At 39.2% G+C, this 23,342-nt stretch overlaps 1 protein-coding gene across 1 annotated transcript in view; it reads right to left on the bottom strand.

The window, feature by feature from the left end:
* The window catches only part of PTPRR (protein tyrosine phosphatase receptor type R), a 239,850-nt gene extending 217,144 nt beyond the window's left edge, over positions 1-22,706 (bottom strand). The window contains exon 1 of the mRNA XM_035002132.1: positions 22,396-22,706. Coding sequence (XP_034858023.1) covers positions 22,396-22,453 — 58 coding nt within the window. The 5' untranslated portion in view covers positions 22,454-22,706. The remainder of the gene's footprint in view (positions 1-22,395) is intronic.
* Positions 22,707-23,342: the final 636 nt, after the last annotated feature.

Here is a 23,342-nt window from a genome sequence, read left to right as displayed (position 1 = left end):
TGATCTCAGGGCCCTGGGAGGAGCCTCACATCACTGGGCTCCCTGCTCAGCAGGGAGTCTGCTTCTCCCTCTCCCTCTGCCCTTCACCCCTGCTCATGCGCTCTCTCCCTCTCTCTCACTCTGGCAAAGAGCAACAAAGAAGTGGTCAACTTGGAGTTAAGAAATAGAATGGATGTACTGTTTTTATCTTAGTTGGCTTAATTTTTAATACTCCTCATTTAAAGATGGCCTGTTGTTTTGGGAAAGGCATACTATCTGCTTGAATGAATTTGGGTTTCTCACCTGAGGGACTGGCCCTTCTACCAAAAAGAGGAATCTATAATGTTCAGTAGCATGAAAACTATATCTGCCACAATAGTGCCATTAAAATGGGCATGTTAATAAAGATTAACATGCAAAAAGACAGGGCCTTACAAGATTTAGGAAGTAAAAGATAAAATAGTGGGGAATGAGGAATTTCAATAAGAAAGAAAGAAGTGCTTACAGCTTAGATACGGCTTAGATCAGAGAAGGCAGATATATGAGGAGAGATGAATAAAGAACTGGGAAAGTTACATAATCATCTTCACTCTTTCTTTTTTTCTGCTATCAATCACAGCAAATCTTGTCAGAGCCACTTTATTTAAATAAGATAGGTTAGTGCAACCAACAAATGTCTCTTGTGCTAAAACTGGCCTAAAAGGAAAGGTGAAAAAAATCTAATTTTAAGTCCAATTGTAACACAATTAAAATTTCCCAGACTTACCCAGTTGTGTATGGGGAAAGACTTACTCATGCCCTGTCCTTAAATAACGGGAACCCAGTTGGCAGCATGATATTAGGAACCCCACCATAACCATTAGGCAGGAAAAAGTTTTTCAAAGTGTTGTGCTTAGATCCCTGCATCAGAATCACCTGGGATATTAAGATGCAGAGTCCTACATCCCAGCCTAGAACTACCAAAGCAGAATCTCTGGAGATGTAGCCTAGGAATCTGGATTTATTACTGAATTCTTCTCACATTCAAACTCTGAAGCTGAGGACCACTGAGCTAGTATCTGGAATTAGTTTTGTCTTCTTTATCTTCAAATGCCACCTCTCTATTGCCTCCTTCACTTCAGCATTATGAATATACTCAAGTAAACAATTCAGTAATGTTAAGATTGAGATGACTATTAAATATCAAACTTCTGAATTAGACATTTAATAGCTAAGTGTGTAGATCATGGTTGGAGAGAGAGAAAGATAGATTTGTGAATCACCCAATACAGATAAAATTTAAAGCCAAGTGACTGCATGTTGATGATGAAGAGAAGACTATGTACGACAGAGCACTGTAGAATTCAAGTATTTTGAACCAGGGAGCTGAATGAAGGAGCCAGCAAAGGCAAGTGAGAAGAATGGTAAGAGAATAGGAGAAAAAACAAGAAAGAGAAAAAAACTTAAGAAAGAAAACTTGTTTTAGAACCTGTATGTATTATAGAGTTTTAGACAGAGGCAACTGAAAAATCACTCTCATAGTGATGTCTCTAGAAACAAGTATATAAATGCAACTTCCATGTGTTGCCATGGAAGATAAGTCCCACTGAAGACACACTCATAGATTTTAAAAATTACAAAGCACACTGAGATTACGGTCATGAGAGACAGAAGATGGAGTGGGAAGATTCTCACCTAAGAAAGAATAAATAAAAGAGAAAAATAAAGGAGGCTTTACAATAAGTTGATTTAAAACACCCAAAGAGATAAAAGAGGAAAATAACAGGAATTTAAGGAAAGGGAATGGGCCTCTTTCAATCCAGGTGGAAAGCATAGAAACAAAAAATATAATAATTGACAAAACTCAATGTATAGGTTATATAGTAGACTAGACCCCACTGAACAGAGATTCAGTAAATTGGAAAAGTTTAGGTAACAATACAGAAAGCGCACAGAGAGATTAAGAGAGGAGATGTGAAAAAGAAGGTGAGAGATTATGGTAGACGGACTTTACAGATCACTCTGTGATCAACACCTACCAGCATTTACATCCTTGTATAACCCCCTCCCACTGAGAGTGAGCTGGATCTCACTCGAGACTTTTAACCAACAGATAATGGCAAAGGTGATGGGCTGTTACGTCCTTGATTAGGTAAAAAAGAGGTGACTTCTGTGTTGTTAGGAGACCCTCTCCCGCTGACTTTGATGAAGGAAGTTGCCTTGCTGGAGAAGTCCATGTCAAGGCGGAGGCTTCTAGCCAAAAGCCAGGAGAGAACTAAGGCCCTCAGGGTCACTGATTCCTGCCAACATTCATGTAAATGATCTTGGAAGCAAATCCCTCCTCAGATGAGCCTTCCTTTAAGAGCCCAGCCCAGGCCAACACTCTAATGGAAGGGTTATGAGAAACCTTGAAGCAGAGGTCCCAGTTAGCTGTGCCCAGATTTCTGACTCATGGAAACTGAGAAACAGTAAATGTGTACTGTTTTAATCTATTACATTCTAGGGTCATTTGTTATACAATAACAGTAAACTAATACAGAGAGGCTGACAGGTACTAAGTCATTGAATACCTTTACTCAAGAAATGAAGCATTAGAGAAATCGAACATTTTACAAAATTTAAGGAGGGAAATGACAAGATAAAATGTCTATTTCTGAAAGATTCCCTAGCTAGACAAGAAAACAGATTGGAAGGAAGTGAGAGTAAGTGCAAAGGGACCAGGTAAAATATTTTAGATGACAGGAGAATGGCCCAGACTAGGTGGCAGGAGAGGGATGGAGCCGAGGTGAATCTAGTCGACAGATGAACCTTCCTACTCCAGGAGATTCATATATGTTGTCTACCTTGGATTCAGCTGCCTCTGCCTTTCATAACTCCTATATATAAATTCCCCAACTGACCAATGTTGACTCATAGGCAGGGACATCTCTGTACCTCTATTCAGCAGGAAGATGTTACAGAAGATAAGACCTTCCACTCTCAGCAACCTTAAAGATTTACGGGTCGAAACTGTTGGGCAGAAGGGGGCGGGGTGGAGATGAGAAGGAGAACAAAAGCAAAAAAAAAAAATGTAGATAAAAATTTGCAGACCATTGATAAATATCTGAGACATTCAGAGTATAACACTCCTCAAGGAACTCAGGGCTACCTTAATGTTAATGCTTTGCTAGAAGCAAAAAGCAATCTAAAGCAATCTTAGCTTGACAACAGCGAAGGAAAATCCCTTTAGAGACTTCCTTTATCTCTGTACCACCCCCCCAACTTAAAAGTATATAATCAATTGCTCCTCACAATTGCAGTGCAGCTCTTTCTGCCCCAGGGTCGTGTCCCTGTGCTTTAATAAAAGCACCTTTGTGCATTGGGAAAAAAAAAAAAGACACTGGAATTGACAAAAAAGAGGGAGGGGGGTGGGGGAGAGGAGGAGAAGTATTAATTCAGTGATTGAGTTAATGTTCTGGGAGGGAACCAACAATGGGGTTTCAAGGGTAATTTTGTTTCTAGTGGGTGACTGACTATATGGGGGTGCCTTTATTGAGATAGAGAAATGTGAGTTTGTGGTGCCTACAATATATGGAAGCAGAAATATCTAGAGAGCAATTATATGTAAATGAACTCAAGAGGAAGCTCTGGACTAGAGATAAGTGCTTAAAAACCATAAGCAAGCTGATGGAAAACTGAGGGATGAGACCACCTAGGAAGAGTTGTGGGTGAAGAAGAACCAGAAGTCTGCAACCTAGACCAGGAGAAGCCCATACTGAAGAAGCAGCTGGAGATTGTGGAAGTATGGAAGGCATGGGAAGAGTGCAACAAGGAGTCTGTGCGGGGCAGTACCCAGTGTCAGAGAGTCTGAGAATTCAAACAAGACAACCCTGAACATTTGCATAGGGTTTACTTACTTAAAATTCATCAGTGGACATCTGAGCCTGGATATTCAGAAGACCAGATTCAACATGGAAAAGGCTTGAGGATAGCATTCTAGAAGCACTAAGCTAACCATCTTCCCCTGTTGAGTCCTTGAGCAAAAATAAAATAATTTTAAAGGATTTGAAAGGGTATGGAAGATTCAGAGTCTGGGTAAAATGGGGCAAACACAGCCTGCCTTGTTGTTTACACTGAATAAAACCTGGGACAAAATGCATGAGACAGCTATTTGAGGACTCTGGAAAATAAATAGTAGCAGGGGGACTTCAAAGTTCCACAGCATCAGCAGGGAGTTTACCATCTCCCCTGTCTCCCCCGGTATTCTCTAGTCAACCGTAGTGGATGTCAGGGTGCAGACAAAGACAGCTTCAGGAAAAACACTCTAAAACACTAGTTCTGAAAAACGGAACTCATAATGCTAAAAGAGGCTGCAGGGATCTTTCCCCATTTTAACTCTCTCTTTTCTCCATTTGCCATGCCCCACCCCAAGCAATGTCATGGCGGCAGTGGCCTTGGTCATGAATGAGAGCTTACAGGACTCAAAACTCCGCAAGAGGGGAGCCTTTCTTCCTCTCGGAGAAGCTACCATTCTAAGAGAGTGGAACCAACTGTCACAGCTTTTTCCTCTCTCCATCGTCCCCCCACTTGACCCTGGACTCAGATGCAGTTATAGAAATACAAGAAGCTCACTTCAACTATAATGATACAGATAGATTTAATGTGAAAGGATGGAAAAAATACGTATCATGCAAACACTAGTCAAAAGAAAGTCACTATCAGACAACACAGACTTCAGAGCAAAGAAAATTACCAAGGACAAAGAGACACATCACATAATAATGTAATGTACATAATGATGTAATATATATAAGAATATATAATAATCCTAAGTGTGTATACACCCCCCCAAAAAAAAGCATAAAAATACATGAAGCAAAAACTGACCAAAGTGAAAGGAGAAGTAGGCAAACCCACAATTATAGTTGGAGATTTTATCATTCCCCTCTCAATAATAGAACTAGTAGACAGAAAATCAGCATTGGCAAGGTTATAAAGGAACAGAACAACATCACCAACTAACTGGACTTAACAGTATTTATAGAATGCTCCAACCAAGAACACAGAATACACATTCCTTTCCAGTGCACATGGGACATTCGCCAAAATAGACCATATCCTGGGTCATAAAACAAACTTAGACATTTAAAAAAACTGAAATTATACAAAATATATTCTCTGGCCATAATAAAATTAAACTAGGAATCAATAATAGAAAACAAGAATATTTCCAAGCACTTGGAAATTAAACAGCATACTTCTAAATATCCTTGGGTCAAAAAATAATTACTAAATTAGAACATGTTTTGAACTTAACTGAAATGAAAATATAACATCATAATTTGTGGGATGCAATTGAAGCAGCACTGTTTAGAGGAAAATTTACAGCATTAAATGTCTTTAATAGAAAAGAAGAAAGATCTCGAATCAATAATCTAAGCTTCCACTTTAAGAAACTAAAAACAAAACAAAACAAAAACAGAGCAAAATAAACGCTAAACATGCAGAATGAAATTAAAAATTTAAAAGCAGAAATTATTACATTGAAAATAGGAAAATACGGGTGGCTCAGTCGTTAAGTGTCTGCCTTTGGCTCAGGTCATGATCCCAGGGTCCTGGGATGGAGCCCGCATCAGGCTCCCTGCTCAGCCGGAAGCCTGTTTCTCCCTCTACCCCTCCCCCTGCTTGTGTTCCCTCTCTCACTCTCTGTCAAATAAATAAAATCTTTAAAAGAAAATAAATAAATTAATTAAAAAAGAAAATAGGAAAATAGAGAAAAATCAATGAAACAAAAGCTGATTCTCTGAGAACAGTAAAATTGATTAAACTCTAGCAAGACTCACAAAGAAATAGAGAAAACACAAATTATTAATATCAGATAAAAGGAAGGCTATCACTACAGACCCTGCAGACATGAAAAGGATAATAAGGAAATACTATGAATCATCCTTTGCATATAAATTCAACAACTTAGATGAAATGACCAATTCCTCAAAAACCACAAACTAATGTAACTCACACCCAAGACGAAATACAGATCTCAAACTGTCCTAACATTATAAAAGAAATTAAATGTCTACTTAAATTTTTTTTGAAAAAAAGATCTTCAGGATCAAATAGTTTTACTGGCAAGTTCTACCAGACATCTAAAGAAAAATATAACATCAACTTCACAAGACCTCTCCCAGAAAATAGAAAAGGGACACTTCACAAATCATTTTATGAGGCCAAAATTATACTGATAACAAAGCCAGAGAAAGACAGTACTAAAAAGAAAACCATAGACCAATATTGCTCATGAACACAGATGCAAAAATCCTCAACAAAATATTAGCAAATTGAATGCAAAAATAATACAATGAGTAATATACCATAACCAAATGGGGATTATCCTGGGAATGGAAGGCCTCTTCAATATTTGAAAAGCAATCAACATAATCTACCATGTTGACAGTCTAAAGAAGAAAAACATTATATGAACTGATGCAGAAAAAGCATTTGACAAAATTCGTATCTATTCATAGTTTTAAAAAAGCTAGGCAGACTAGAAATAGAAGAGAATTTCCTTTAAAAAGACATCTATAATGGGGCGCCGGGCTGGCTTAGTCAGTAGAGCATGTGGCTCTTGATCTCAGGGTTGTGAATTTGAGCTCCACATTGGGTGCAGAGATTACTTAAAAAAAAAAAAAAAAAGTTTAATAAAATAAAATGTATTCATAAAATTTTTTAAAAATAAAAATAAATAAAAAGGCACCTACACTAATACCCGCAGCTAACATTATGCTTAATAGTGAAAGACGGAATGCTTGCTTCCCATCCTAAGATAGAGGACAAAGCAACTATGACATCTTACCACTTCTATACGCCATTGTATTAAAAAGTCCTAGTCAGTGCAATAAGACAAAGAGAAGAAGTGAAATGCATACACACTGGAAAAGAAGAAATAAAACTGTTCTAGTTGCATATGTCATGATCATCTGTGTAGAAAATCCCAAAGAATCCACCAAAATCTTCCTAGAATTCACAGGTGAATTTAGTAAGGTTGTAGAATACAAAGTCAATCTGCAAAAGCCAATGGCATTTCTATAAACTAGCAATGTTCAATAGAAAACTGAAATTTTACAAAAATTTATAACCATTCTAAAAAATAAAATACTTAGGTGTAAATCTAACAGATTTTGTATAGGATATGTATACTCAAAATTATGAAATCCTGAAAGACAAATCAAAGAAGACCTAATTAAATAGAATGACATACCCTGTTCATGAATTGTAAGACTACATAATGAAGACGTCAATTATCCCCAATTAAAATAAAAATCCCAACAGAATTTTTAAATAGACATAGTTATGCTCATGGATGTTTAATCAGATTAAAACAGCCCGTAAATCCCCTAGACTTAGAAACTCTGGTGGCAACCCTCTCAGGTCCCCTCCCTCCTCAGTAGCTTTGTACTATCACTTTGCTGTTGCTCAAGAAATCTTGCTTTGCTGCCCACCACTCTATCTGGTCTACCTCTTCATTCTTCCGAGAGGCATGACCCAGAACCACGGGCACCAATGGAAAAAAATCCTGTAACACAACTTTAAAACTTTTTGAAGATAGGAGAAAATCTTCATTACCTTAGGGTTAAGCAAAGAGTTCTTGGATAGGACACCAAAATCATAATCCATAAATGAAAAAAAAATTGATAAACTGGCCTGGATCAAAATTTTAAACATTTTGCTCTGTAAAAGACAACTGTAAAGAGAATGAAAAGGCAAGCTATAGAGTGGGAGAAAATAATTGTAAATCATATATCCAGCAAAGATACGTAATCAGAAAACATACAGAATTCTCAAAACTCAACAGTAAGAAAATAAACCAATTTAAAAATGGGCTAAAGTTGAACACTTTGTCAAAGAGAATACATAAATGACAAATAGGTACATGAAAATCTGCTCAATCCTATTAGCCAATAGAAAAATCTATATTAAAACTGTGATAGGATACCACCACACACCTCTTAGAATTGCTAAAATGAAAAATACCAACAATTCTCAGTACTGGAGAGTCTCTGTAGGAACTAGAAGTCTCACACCTTGTTGGAGGGAATGCAAAATGGCAAAGGCCCTATGGAAAACAGTTTCGCACTTTCTTATAAAATTAAATATACATTTACCAACAATCCCACTTCTATATACTTACCCTAGAGAAATAAAAACTTATATTCATACAAAAATCTGCAAATTTTTGTGCCAGCTCTAGACATAACTGGCCCCAAATGGAAACAACTCAACTGTCCTTCAGTGCGTGAGTGGGTCAACTTTGATACATCTATACATTGGAATATTACTCATCAATAAAAAATAATGAACTATGGATCAATACAACTTGGATGAATCTCAAGGGCATTAGGCTGAGTGAAAGAAGACAGTCACAAAACAACACATACTGTATGATTCCATTAGATGACATTCTTGAAAAGATACAAACTATAGTGATGGAAGACAAATCAATGGTTATCAGTACTTAGGGGGCGGGGGTGGGGGACATAGCATGAAGGAGTTTCAGGGGCTGAATGACCTTTTAGGTATTGTGGTAGTAATTACATGAATCTACACATGTATTAAAATTCATAGAACTATACACTCAAAGAAGCCAACAGATTACACTATGTTTTGCAAGCTACTTTTTAACTCAAAACTGTATCAAAGCATCTTTTCTCTAACTGCCAATCTATATAGTTAAAAAATGACTGATAAATTTATAGAAGGTAATTCCAGTGTGTATGTGGGAGAAAGCTAGATTTAATTGGAAAGCAAAGTGGGAGATAAAGTGGAAACAACAATGTGGACAACTCTTCAAACAAATTTAGGTGTGATAAGAGAATGACAGTGTGTTATCAGGAAGGGAGAGTAGGGTTGAGGGATTTGGTTTTTTTCAAGATAGGAGAGATGTGAGCACTTTTATTCCTTAAAAGGAAGAGCCAGCTGAGGAGTGGTTGAAAATGTAGGGGAAAGCAGGTGACATCATAATATTCATGAGCTCTTCCACAAGACTGGAGGAGTTGGGATTCATTGAACAGGCAGTGGGGTGAACCTGGGGTTGGAGAGAGGTATTTCTTCTGTTACAACAGGAGGGAGGGGGAAAGGTGGGAAAATCTGGGATGTCAAGGGATCTGGTGGTAGAGGTTGAGCAAGTTATCTTCTGATGGTTTCTATTTTCTCCATGTAGAAGTGAAGTCATCTCATAAGAGGAGGACAAGGGAGGAAAGATAGTAAGCTTCAGGAAAATGGAGAAAGACTGAAACAGTTGTAAAGAACCGAGAGATAAAAACTAATGATGTAATGTATGGGGATTAACATAAGAATAAAAAATAAAAATAAATAAAAAAACAAAGAACCGAGAGATAAAGTTGATTAATGTGTAGGAGGATTCCTCATCTTCACTGAGAACTCAGTCTGTTTCAGTCCATAAGGGATAGGGTGTTTAGTAAACAGCTTGTCAAAGATACTCATCTGCATTTAAAATGTAAGTACTTTGACCATAGAAGCAACACTTACATGCGAATAGCCAGTTTTGATGGTCTTAAAATTCCATGATTTAAATTTCATTTTGGACAGGCCTTGTAATCTCTGAAGAGATCTTTAACAGAGAGAAATGGATGAAATTACAATGTTAAGTTAGAGTATGTTGTGATTCAATATTTCAGATTCAATGTTGGTAATTCTTAGATGCACAGGGTAGAATGGCCTTGCCCACACCCTCTCAGGATAAATCTTTGTATAGCAAATGTTTAAATCAGTGTCAGTAACTTGTGAAAGGAAAAAAAGGATGAAGCAATGTTCTCTAAACAGACCTGAAAAAGTGACCAATCAAAAAAAGGCAACTTTGTTCTCTGATCATTTTGTGAAAGGATAATCACTGTTTTTAAAGCACTGCCAACACTTTCTTCTCTAGAAAGTGGATATAAATGGATAACATCAGGGAAGTCCCTCGGGAATTTCTACAAGAGAAATGATAAGGCTCTCCTTTGATTTGTAAATGCCTCTCAGAAAAAGTTAAAAATACATAGGAGTACTAGTGATGGCTTATATCGCAGATGCCTATTAACAGTAGTCAGGAAGGAAAGAAACATACTTTTTTAAAAAGCAGTGGACTGGGCGCCTGGGTGGCTCAGTTGGTTAAGCGATTGCCTTCGGCTCAGGTCATGATCCTGGAGTCCCTGGATCGAGTCCCGCATCGCGCTCCCTGCTCGGCGGGGAGTCTGCTTCTCCCTCTGACCCTAACCCCTCTCATATGCTCTCTCTCTCTGTCAAATAATAAATAAAATCTTTATAAAAAAAATAATAAATAAACAAGGTTTCATTGGGCGCCTGGGTGGCTCAGTCGGTTAAGCAACTGCCTTCGGCTCAGGTCATGATCCTGGAGTCCCGGGATCGAGTCCCACATCGGGCTCCCTGCTGAGCAGGGAGTCTGCTTCTCCCTCTGACCCTCCTCCCTCTCATGTGTTCTCTCTCATTCTCTCTCTCACAAATAAATAAATAAAACCTTAAAAAAAAAAAAAAAAGCAGTGGACTGGGAGGTAAGGGACCTAGATTCTAGCGCAAGACGCCCCCCACCATCCCCATCTATATGAACTTGAGCAAGTCTCCTCAGAGCTGAGCCTCAGTTTCTCATCAGAGAATGAAAGTGGTTCTTGTAGATCTACAACTAGATTACAAGGCCTGTGCCTCAAGAAAAGAGAAGCTCCAATTCAATTAGAGTTTGCATGATGCTGGTTTTTTCTAGAGAGATACATTTTTCCATAAGCACAATAAACAAGTACACTGATTTTCCATAAGTAAAATTTAAAAAGTTACACCTAAAGCTTTATAGTTATACTCACTTTTCCAGTTTCTTCTGATGTAATGAAATGATGTTATGTTTTTGCTTCACGTAAGACAGCTAAGATTGCTATTAGCATCCAGTTCCCTTTAATTAAATTTGTCCTTTCATCAAAGCTCTTGTTGCATCTTCAAAACCCTTCCCTACAGAGCACAACTTACATGTTATACGAGAGGGAGATAGTGACCCTTTGTAATTTATTACTTTGTATCCTCTGAAATTTGTGATTTTTTTTTTACCTTCCTTTTAAATTTAAGACAATAAATGTCCAGACTATAGGCAAGTTCCAGTTTATAATGTTTTATTATGGTTTAGAATTTTTCCAAAAAAGGACGAAATTACATAGATAGCATAAACATTCATGTATCAGAAAGACTCAAAAGGCTGTTTTTCACTTTGTTCAAGTTTTGTTTCCAGACATTAAGGGTGTCATTCAGCTCTCACCACTGTTCTTTCCAAGTGTCCAATGTGTACTATGACTGACAACTACTTCTCTCTGGGTCTAATCAATTAGATCAATAGACCAAGTACAATAAAAGACCCTTTGGGAACTTACAGGGGCAGGGATTTCCAGAAACAATATCTTTGGATGTAAGGAGGCCAATATTAAAATATTAAAACTACTCTTGTAGTTGTTCTGTAATTCCACTGGTAATGGTTAACACAATACGTCACCACAATACTCATCTCCAGCTATAAGGACCCACAGTAACCACCCTGAATCTTCCCAATGAATACCGCAGTCTTCCCGACATGAGACGACCGAGGTCTGTTAGTATAACCTCCCATTTAGAACATATGATCAATCCTACCAGTCTTTTAATAGAAAATTACACCAGTGTTAGAAAGAGTCCATTATGGCTCTATCTATAACGCCAGTTTTATAAAATTTAGTTTGTATGTCTTAGTTACATTCTAACAATATACATATATGTATGTATGTATATATTTTTAGGTACACACATTTGTTTTGTCTTGTATCCTGACAACAAACAACCAATTTGACCAAAAAAAGGTTCATCTTCAAATGAGCAATTATATCATAGAGCAAAAAAAAAAAAAAAGAGAGAGAGAGAAATGAGAGTTTCTACAAGATAATGATTGAATTTATAAAAATTGTAAACCATTATGGCCCTCCACCCCCAGAAGACTTGGACGAGCTTGTCATTGAAGGAACACCTCCTTCCAGGAATGGTTTTCCTAAAATCTATTCTGTGCACTGGTTTCTAGGATGTGAAAACATAATCCCATGAGGAGGTGCTGTGTCATTCTCTAAGACTATTTAAATGTTTCACATGTTTGGCCAGTGATGTGTCTAGTATATCTATAATAAAATTTTTTTTTTAAATACGAAAGTAATTAGTCTATTTTCATAGAGCTGGCTCTATTCTTCTCTATGTAGGAGAGGATCTGAACTGTACAAGAATAAGGAATGATTTTAATTAAGGCATCTTGTAAACTTTTTCTGCATATTCTTTGATATAAACACTCCTTCACATTTCTTCAAATATTCCATTTGGAAATGTAGTTCCTACTCCCACTTCCAACCCACTGTAACTACTTACTTCTTCCTATTTACCTTATCCACCCAATGTTAAGCTGTGCAATGGCAAACTCTATTCGGGAGTCACAGAAGTGACTGTCATTTCAGGAAAAATCCACTGGGTGCCATGTGGTGGCAAAATTACAATGAGTGAGTTCCATGTTTCTTGATTTCTGCCCATTTTTAATAGAGTTATTTTTCATTGATAAATATATGTTACAGAGTGGAACATCCTACAATTAGGACAGTAGCCTTTGGGACAATGTGACTAGCATAAGTCATACGGAAGGAATGGGTTTGAGACCAATGGACTCAGACTCTGCCTGAGGAAGTGAGATTTATGTCGGTTCAGACAGATGCAGTCAGATGCCCCCCAGTTCCTAAAGAACTGAGTTGAAGATTATTTGCAGGAGAGGTCGACAGGTGTGAGTACTACTGTCTCTTAAATTCTACACAGTCTTTAAGAGAAGAACTTCATCAAGATATGCCCTCTGGGGAAATGCAGAAGTAGAGAAAAATGATCATGTGGCTGAGAAATACCACCCTTTGCAGAAATCATGGGAATTGAGTTCCACATGCACTCGCTGAGTAATAAAGCAGTGCATTTGTAAAATCTTTTATACTTCAGTTATTGTTATGCAAACAGCTAAAATATTATTATTTATAAATATAGAGATTATAAACTATTCCCATCATTTTTAAAAAAGATTTTATTTATTTGTTTTAGAGAGAGTGTGCTCCTAAGTGGGGGGAGAGGGGCAGAGGCAGAGGAAGAGAGAATCTCAAGCAGACTTCCCGCTGAGCAAGGAGCCCAAAGGGCTCCATCTTGCAACCCTGAGATCATGACCTGAGCCGAAACCAAGAGTCGATGCTTAAGCGACTGAGCCACCCAGGTGCCCCATTTCCATCATTTTTATAGTAGAGCTCTCCAGATGACTTGAAAACTGGGATCCAATAGCAAGACAAAGAAAAAAATAAGTGTTTCAAGAATAATTCTCACAGATTAAGAATTATGTTAAAACATAGCAAAATGAACTTTAGAAAATACAAAACTTAAAATATTGCCATAGTAATGATATTCCAGAGATGTAAATGCCTGGATATTGGGGCAGGAGGAGGGTGATGAAGGAGGTCCCCAGTGGCCACTTGAAGAGATCCCGGCCCTGGTCTCCTCTGCCTGCATTTAGGGATTTGGAGGGCACTTGGTAGGTGCATAAGTCAACACTTCCATTCCATTCTTAGTCCTTTCCTTCATCATTTGAAATTAGTATCACTGGCCTAAGGCACTGCTCTGTCATACTTCTTTGAAAAATGAACATCTTCTGGTGAAGGACCACGCAATTAACAGCTATTCTTATCCGGAGTAGAAAGTGCTCCCAGATACCAGTTAACCATTTGTCACCCATCCTCTCCTACCCCAATCAAATAATACCTAGCACTTACATGGCAATTACTAAGAGTGCTATTTACATACATTGTCCTGTTTAATACACAACTCTACAGTTGTATAGTATATAACCTCCATTTTAAAAAAGAAGAAATTTTTAAAAAATAAAATAATAAAAATAAAAAGAGAAAATTAAGGCTTAGAAAGATTAAGTAGCTTGCCCTAAGTTACAGAGCTGGAAAGTGATCGCGTGTGGATTGAAGCCCGATCACAATATCCATGCTCTTAACTACTACGGTATTCTGCTAAAGATTATCTAAAAATATGGCATTTTCCCCTTTATTTCAATTTTCTCTTAACTTCTTTCCTTAAGCTATTTCATTTTCTTCCAGGGAGAATAAAAATACTGTCTTGAATCAACAAGGCAAAGAAAGTAAATTGCTTGTAACTTAAAACCACACCTTCATATTAATGGATTGATGGCCTTTCAAACTAACTCACCATATTGTGTTCAGCACTCTTTGTTTTGAGCATCCTTCCCAGTAACCCCGTGATCGGAGTTGCTCGTAGTGTTTGATTTCCCCTCCAGGGTCCATCAGGAGTTGGAGGGTTACTATAGCGAAAGAGCAGCAGAGTCTTGCTCCGTACCTGCTGCTCCAGGGGCCGGTGGACACTCTTACTCTGTGTTCATTTTGTGCTCTTTTCCAAGGAGCAGTAGCTTAGGGCTGCCTTAATCCATTCTGCACATTTAAGTCAGGACATGGACACTGCTTCAGGTCTGAACTAGGAAAAAAATAATTCATGTCCTCACTGAACTCGGCATTTACTTCAGTGCAATTAAACATATTGATCTAGATTGCTGCATCATGTAAACAATTATTCTTGCTTTGTTTTTGGTCCAGGTGGCTGCAGTTTTAATGGACACCAGCATCTTAATAAATTGAAATCAAATGAAGATTTGATTATGAGGAAAGTCTCAATAGCCTTACAAGTAAAAAATTATTTAAATGGAAAGTGTTAATAATGTTCACAATACAAATTTACTAATTGTCATTCTGTGGCAAATATCATCGCAATAACAGACACTTTATGGTGATGTTATTTGTGGAAAAGGAATTAGGAAATTTGATCTTAAAATAATAATTTACCATTAAATATTTTTTCAAAGCTATTAAAATCCTTTATGCTGGGAAATAACAGTGTTAACTCTGAGTGTGTCAGCATTTGTAAGTGCTCTGAAAATGAAGAATGCACTTATGGGCCAAGTAGGATCTTTCAAAATCCCTTTTTAAAGGGAAAAATGGCTTTTTCTACCTTTTGAATTTGACTTGGTAAACAGCTTTTAAAAGATTTAACAATAAACTTACCATAAAATATGACAGTCATGTAATCATTAGTACTAATGGTAGTAAATGGGTTTTGATGTGTGATCCCATCATCTCATAAAAAGTGACTTTTTATAATTCATAAACTAGTCTCCATTCTTCAGATGTGAGCATGTCTCCCTTTAGGTGTAGTGTTTTTCCATCAGAAAAAAAAAAAAAATGTGTGGTATCCCAAAACTTTATGGTTCTATAAACACTTGGTCTACATATAAAAAGAGAGAAAGAAAATGTACATAACCATCCAAATACTCCCAAATTTGCTGTGATGGTTTGTTTTTTGTTTGGGGGAGGGAAGGAGGACTGGATTATTGGGGGTCTTCATATATTGAACGCATTTATTCACACTCCCACCTGATTCTGAATGGGTGAGTGGCTCACATTTGTTATTCCGACAGAGATGATGACCAATCAGTAATTAGAGGGCCGAGTTCTGGGTCTATTCCTTAGTGCACAACTATCATGCTATGTATCCTATCTAAAATAAAGACATTCATGGGGCGCCTGGGTGGCTCAGTTGGTTGAGCGACTGCCTTCAGCTCAGGTCATGATCCCAGGGTCCTGGGATCGAGTCCCGCATCGGGCTCCCTGCTCCGCGGGGAGCCTGCTTCTCCCTCTCCCACTCCCCCTGCTTGTGTTCCCTCTCTCGCTGTGTCTCTCTCTGTCAAATAAATAATAACAAATAAAATCTTTAAAAAAAAAATAAAGACATTCATGTTATTCCCATCCATCTAGTACTAGAAACTCATACAGCAATGTCTAACTAGGTGGAGTTCGATACACAACTGCACTACAACTATCGTCATGCCCATGGTGCACAAACTTATCCTAGAGACTATGTTTCAATGAAAGCTTTTCTGTCCCATTTTGATTTCTTTGTAACCAATACATGTAAATTGGATTGAGAGCAGTAGCAAAATCAATTCTACTCTTTACGGTTATGAAGATGAGATGTAATCTCTTCATCAGTGTAATTTAATTTATTAGAATTTATTTTGCCTAATACATCTGGAATGTATTTATTCATTCATTGAACATTTATTGATGGCATACAAGACAACAAGTACAGTTCTAGGAAATGGAATTAGGAAAGACCCGAGAGTAGAAGACTGTCTTGCTAATGAGTTTGGGTTTTATTTTAAGAAAGAAGGAAATAGCTGTATTAAAGAATTTCACAAGGGAAGAACATGATCAGATATGCTTTTTTTAGGGTTTTACCTCTGGCATTTTCATGAAGGATGGATTTGATAAGAGGATAATGTAAGATACTATATGAGAAATAAGGAACTACCCCAAGGCAGTGATGTGAACACGGAGAGTGGAGAAGACTTAGTGACCTTATGTATGAAAGCAGCAAAGGAGGGGTCCAGGATGAGTTAACAGTTTCAGGCTTGTGTGATTGTGGGGGATCTTGGTGTTATTCACAATGATAGGAAATATAGAAATAAGAGCAATTGTGATGGGAATGCTGAGTACTAACAGACAAATGTAAGATGCTCGTGGGATATCCAGTGACTCCTAGGTAATTATAACTATGTGACTGGGGCTCAGAAGAAATATCTGAGACTAAAATACGGATTTAGGAACCTTTGACATGGAGGTCTGAATATAATCATCCAGGGAGATTGTACCGAGAGGGAAATAAAAGGGGGAACATAAATTCTAGAAAGCACTAACCTTTAAATACTACTCAGAGAAGACCTAACAGTACAAACTGAGGAATGGCTGGAGAGATAAGAAGGAAGCTAGGAAGTAGAGGTTATCCAATGGAAATCAGTGAAGAGAACTTTCAAAATTCAGAAAGAGATCAATTGGATAAATGCTGTAAATATTCACTGGTAAGAAAAAGGTATCTTAATTAGATTCAACATCTCATAAGTAGGACGATAGGATGAGGACTGGAGTTGGTAGAGAAATAGATGAGAAACAAAAAAGAGAAGGCCAAATGTGGACAATGCATTCCAGAATTTTTACAAGGCACACTCAGGGTATGATCTCCAACAGAACATGTCCTATCCAAGGTGACAGGAGTGTGTGATGTTCAGTATACATATATGTGTGCCTCTTACGTGCCAAAGAAGTAGATAGGTTTGTCCAAGTGCTTTAAATCCTGCTTGTAAATTAGCTGTATGAATCCTTTTATATCACTATCACCATTCCTACATGTATATACAAGGCATTTCACTAAGAACTGAAAATATAATGAACCAGCAAGGCATTTGAGCTGTACAGCATCTGGCAATCAATTTGAAGGACTTTGCCACTGAGTTGATCTGTAGTTCTGGTCTCTTGCAAGCCCGTCCCATGTTGTCCTTAAGTTCACAATGGTAGAAAAGTCTGTTTGAGACAGTATATTCCCTGGGCATGTGAGCTCCTAGGGAGGAACCTGAGTTTTCGATAAATGAGCTCTGTTGAAGTCCATTCTAGAAGTGGCTAAGTTGACTAAGTGTGTCTTGCATGGGTGCCAAGAAGAAATTAAATGCGAAAGGGGAGAGACCAGAAATATCACTGTGTTGTTTCTATTTATTCAATATATCTTTTTAAATCTTTAGTAGCTTTTATACCCGGCATTGCCCCAGGTGCTAGGCTGGGCAAGATCTGCAATAGATACAGCAGTAAACAAAACAGACAAATATCTGTGCCTTCAAGGAGCTTTCATTTCAATGGGGAATGGGGGAACCACAATACACAAAGCAAATAAGTTAAATATATGATATGGAAGTTGGTGAAAAACCTCTGGGAAAAAAGTAAAGCAGGGAAGGGATACTGACATTTTTTGGGGGGGAAAGATGAAATACTAAATAGGATAGTCAGTGAGGGCCTCCCTGAGAAAGTAATATTTGAGTAAAGGCCTAAAATTAAGGGATTAAGCCATGGAGATACTGGGGAAAGAGTGTTTCAGGCAAAGAAAAAAGCAAAACATATGAAGGGGGCAAGTCCCTGGAATCTTTTTAGAACAGCAAGGAGACCAAAGCGGTTGGAGAGAGACAAAAAAGAAGAAAGTAGTGAGAGATGATATCAGAGAGATAATGGGGGAAGAGAATACAGTAGAACCTGGGCTAGCGTAAGGATTATGTTGAGTGATTCTGAACAGGAAAAATGGATTCTGGAGTTTACTGAGAGAAGACATCTTAGAATCTTCAAGAATAACATTATTTTCCTACCTATCAGTCTACCCTTTTGTTTGAGGGTGGTGCTTCTGCAAATGACTTCCCTGATCCTCTTGGTCTCACCGTAGGAATCTTTCTTTCTCAAAGGTTAGAAAACTTGACTATGCACTTCTCTGACAGAGAAGGTGCATCTGCAGAAGACACATCAAAGGCAGTCTTTGTGCCATCCAGAATGCTCAATGGGAAGAACAACGTGAAAATTGGAAAAAACCTTCTCCAGAGCTTAGGGAGAGAGTAATGCACTGAAATCACGTTCTGTGTGTTTTAGCAAAACATGCATCAGAAAAAAATAAAGCTTTTACATGCGAATTTTTAAGATATTCCAAGACCTTCACTCCTTTGCAACTAAAATACTACCCAATAGATATCATCGCCTGAAACAGAATATAGTTCTTTGGGTAAAGAAAGAGAAAAAACACTGAAGGAAAGAAGTTACCTGTGGATCTTGGGGTACCATCAATATTATTGGGGCACACCTTCTTGGATATTCCTGAAGTAGTCTTTTCAACTGCAGTTTACCTATTACATTGGTTCAAAGAAGGAATGAAGAATGAGGACAGCTAGGGGCACATGGGTGGCTCAGTGGGTTAAGCACCCGACTCATGGTTCTGGCTCAAGCCATGACCCCATGATCCCATGACCCCGAGATTATGGGATTAAGCCCTGCATGACTCAGTGGGGAGTCTGCTGGGGATTCTCTCTCTCTCTCTTTCTCCCTCTGCCCCACTCCCCTCCCCCTTCTCTCTCAAATAAATAAATCTTAAAAAAAAAAAAAAAGAATGAGGACAGCTAGGTAAAAAGGATTTGACACCACTAACTCTATGGTGGTCTTTCCTATTAGAACCAGTATACGATTTCATACAGTATTCAGTCACAGGTCTGAAAACACTGGCTTTCATCCTGACTAGGCTGTTAACTGGCTCTTTACTTTTAAAGTAAATACTGTCGGGCGCCTGGGTGGCTCAGTCGGTTAAGCGACTGCCTTCGACTCAGGTCATGATCCTGGAGTCCCGGGATCGAGTCCCGCATCGGGCTCCCTGCTTGGCGGGGAGTCTGCTTCTCCCTCTGACCCTCCCCCCTCTCATGCTCTATGTCTCTTATTCTCTCTCTCTCAAATAAATAAATAAAATCTTTAAAAAAAAAATAAATACTGTCTACCATTTACTGGAACTTAGTTTTCTTACTGGAATAGTAAGCAGTTGGATGGGCAACAACTACAACTTTCCTTATTAGGGAGATCTATGAAAATGAGCTGCCGTGGAAAGAGTTGAGTCCAGGTTATTGAACCAGCTCTATGCGCAGTAATTTATTAGGATTATTTTACCTTAAGATGTTAATTACACAATATTGTACCTCTCTTCCTCTTTTTGTTCTCATAGACATTACAAACAGACCACAGTACTTTTCCCTATCGAGCCCGTTGGTCAGGGTTGGTCACTATTTATTTATTTATTTATTTATTTATTTATTTATTTACTTGCTTGCTTGCTTGCTTGTTTGTTTATTATTTTGCACAGTGTCTCAGGCAATCACAGCCAAATAATTGGAGATGGCACTCAAGTTGAAAACAATTTGCTATCCTATCATTAGGGGAACAATCATAGGGAAGGCAACAGTTCCTAGCATAACTGAGAAGAGCACTTACGTCCTGTCATCCAATTTCTTCCATCCCTAAAGGGTTCTAACATGTCATCAGTTCCACCAAAGTAAAGTAGTTGCTGGCACCCTGAGCATAACCAAAATGGATCAATTAGCTTTTTAGTAAAGAGGACTACAAAGATAGAATTCATTTCACTTCTTTATGAAGCCCACTTCTAACCTGAGAGGAAAGAAACAAACTCAGACATTCAACAAGTAGCAAAATCAATGACTTCTTGATCTTTGTCCTCCCACGCACTCACTTTCTTATTACCCAAATCTACAGGAGCTTAGATCAAAAAGTGTGTGTTTGTTTCAGTTCCAAAGAAAAGTCCTAACAATGTTATTAAATAACTGTGATGAATTTTAATCTGATGACAGCTTGTGACCCACAAATTGCTGTTTAAAATTAAAATGCATTCAAAATGAAACTGGCAAGACAACCACAATATTAAGCTTGCAATCTGCTGTGAAAAAACACCTATTAAAAGCACGATATTAAATATGAATATAATTAATTTCCATATAGCATCTTGCAATTGAAATCTGAAAATGATAGCCCATCAATGCATTGCCTTATTAATTTCAAATTGGATGAATATTTTTTTCAAATTAATAAGTCAAAGTAGAGACGGATTGGTTTGTCTTTGGTAATACACACTTTGGCAGAGCTCCAGGTAAAATCTAGGGCTACAGACTTCTAGGTTTCTCCTTTGATGAACAAAAGCCCTCTATTTTCCTCATTCCAAATGTTCAGCTACAATAAATTTAGAAATGTTTTCCACCTGCTTAGTTTTAAGTTTATTTATAACTTTTCAGCTATAATTACTCAAGATATATTAAATGGAATCTTTAGAATTTCTTATACATTAGTTTTTAAAAAATAACTACACTGACATTTTTGATAGATCAGCTAAATCATTCCTAAACTTGTAAGAATTGAGGCTTTAAAAAATTTTTTTTTGGCAATGGATGTTTAGTGTTAGCATTAAACATAATAATGTAAATAAAATTCAACCCAATGTGTATTTTTTCATCCCAAGTTTCAACATTTAAAGAACTGTATACGGTAATAAAATGATGCATTTCAGCTGTTTGCAAATAATTTAATGACCAGTCATAGCTATTTGCTAGTTTTCAAAAGGTGCCAAAGAACTATTGAAAATTTCACAATAAAACATCATAATTATAAAAATTAACATGTATACTTAATTATAGACTTAATATTCCTGTGCATGACTTGTTCAAGAGGTTCAGAATCCATTAAAATGGCATGGGCTAGAAATAAGAAAGTACCATATTTCACTCTCATACACATAGGAAAGGAACTCACCCACTCCTTTTTAAAAGAGACCACAAGAATTGTAATTTTGCAGCCATTATTTTTATTCATTACCCCTGGGACATAATACATGCTCAATAAATGTTAGCTGAAGGAATGAATGAATATATGTGACTGGGTGACAAGCAAATTCCGGTAAAATATCTAGTCTTTGCTTGCTACAGGGCTACTGCACGGACAACTGCTGTCGCAGTAGGGTGCCTAAAATCTCTGCCATATTCTATTTTGGTACATGTGTGTGTAAAAATGATAAAGGATTCAGTCCAGCAAGTCCTCGCATTGCACAGAGGCTGCATGTATCCAAAAAGCAGGATCTGTAGTGACATTGCATATAAAATTCCCCAGGTACTCCCTAAGGTTTGCTCCCATTCGAAATCTAATATTGCTTCTGATATCAAATATATATTGGGGCACAGTCTCACTGTCACTCTTGGCTAGTCCTCACCAAATCTGTCCCAGGGACAGTGCCTACCCTGGGGTTGTCAGCCTTAAAACTGTGATTGGGTTTTTGTTTGGTGCCCTCGGACGCTGACCATGATGCTGAAATAGAAGAGGGGGTCCTATTTTAAACCTTTCCTTCCTCTTATTGGCTTAGAAAATTCGAGTGACAAGAGCAGGGGCCAAAGGAGCCTGGAGCGGCATCATTAACGTGAACCATGTATTTCGATCTTTTGGGCGGAGATGTGGTCCTTCAGGTTGCAACCAATGCATCTCTGTGAGCTCTCGCTAAACCCAGGGACCTTTTGGATGAAGCCGCTGCAGTAGAAAAGGTTACATCCAGCAGGATGTCTTGTCTGTCTCCTGAAAAATTGGCTGTCAAGTGCATAGCCTAGAAACAGGATCAGGGAGTCTAGATGGAAAGGAAAAGAAGGGGAAGGAAACCCGTGTTCATACTGAAAATGTTCACTATTATTCGTACCAGGTAAGGACAAATCAAGAGCTGATTTTAGCTGAAGTTTTCAGCCTCAGTCTTCCAACAGGTGCACAACTCCCTCGCCCCTTGCCTGTCAGTACTGTCCTGCTTTCTACGGCTTTCTTGGCGAGGCAAGCTTTTCCTAGAGTCGTCAAGCATGTGCAGTTTCCCATCTCATCCACGGCTCCAGCTCTACGCCCCGCAACCCCTTACCTGCAGCGAGAAGATTAAGAAGCAGGCACAGCGCAAGGAAGCCGACTGCTGTCCGCATAGTGCTTGCATTGAGCGGTGGAGGAGGAACTCCGCCACGACCCCACTCGAGGCAAAGTGTGATTAGAAAGAGCCACCGCCGAGGGTCCTCTGGTCTCCGGGTTTCATTCTGGGTCCCGGCTGGGTTTGCAGAGCGGTCTGTGGCGCCCGCAGAAGCCCCCACCAGCTTCGCCTCCCGAAGAGAGGGAGAGAGGCGGGGGAGGAGGGGGAGGAGGCGGTGGCTGGGAGGGAGGCGGAGCAGGGCAGGGGCGAGGCGCTCGGCGGCGGCTACTGCGCGGCCTTCTGGAAGCCCGCAGCGGCGGCGGCGAAGGCGGGGTGGACTCCCGCGCCAGCCCTGGAGCCCTCCGCGCGGGGCCAGCGCAGCGCCAGCGGCAGCCAGACGCGCCGCGCCTACTGAGCATGCCCAGCGCTGCCCGTCGCGCCGCACGGAGTTTCGAAGTGAAATTCCACTTCTCCGGGTCTTTGTGGCGGCTGCGAGGCGGGCAGGCTCCTCCGCGGGGGGCTGGCTCCTCGCTGGGGGACGTCTAGCGGTGGTTATTAGCGAGAGTCGGTCGACGACCTGGGGGTGGGTGGGGAGGGATCGACGAAGGCCTGACTGGAGGACCCAGAGGCCCTCAAGACCCACCCGACTCCTTTCCTCTCCACGTGGACAGAGCTCCCGGCTGGCCGGAGAGTGACCAGCCTCCTAGGGCTGCCTGCAGGAATGGAGTATTCCGTGGTATCCTCCGCTTGCTGAGCTTGCCGAGCTTGCTGAGGACCCGCCGCGGGTTGCCTGGGAAAACGTTCCCCAGAGCACCTGCTCAGCCCCCTGCCTGGGGTGGGGTGGGGGGGAGGGAGGAGGGCTGTGCCTTCTTCCTAACAGCTCTCCCCTTCTCTTTCCTCTCTCTCCA

This window comes from Mirounga leonina, unplaced genomic scaffold (genome assembly GCF_011800145.1).
Source record: "Mirounga leonina isolate KUSES-001 unplaced genomic scaffold, KU_Mleo_1.0 Mir_126, whole genome shotgun sequence".
Lineage (NCBI taxonomy): Eukaryota > Metazoa > Chordata > Mammalia > Carnivora > Phocidae > Mirounga > Mirounga leonina.
This window is presented reverse-complemented; position numbering and strand designations above follow the sequence as displayed.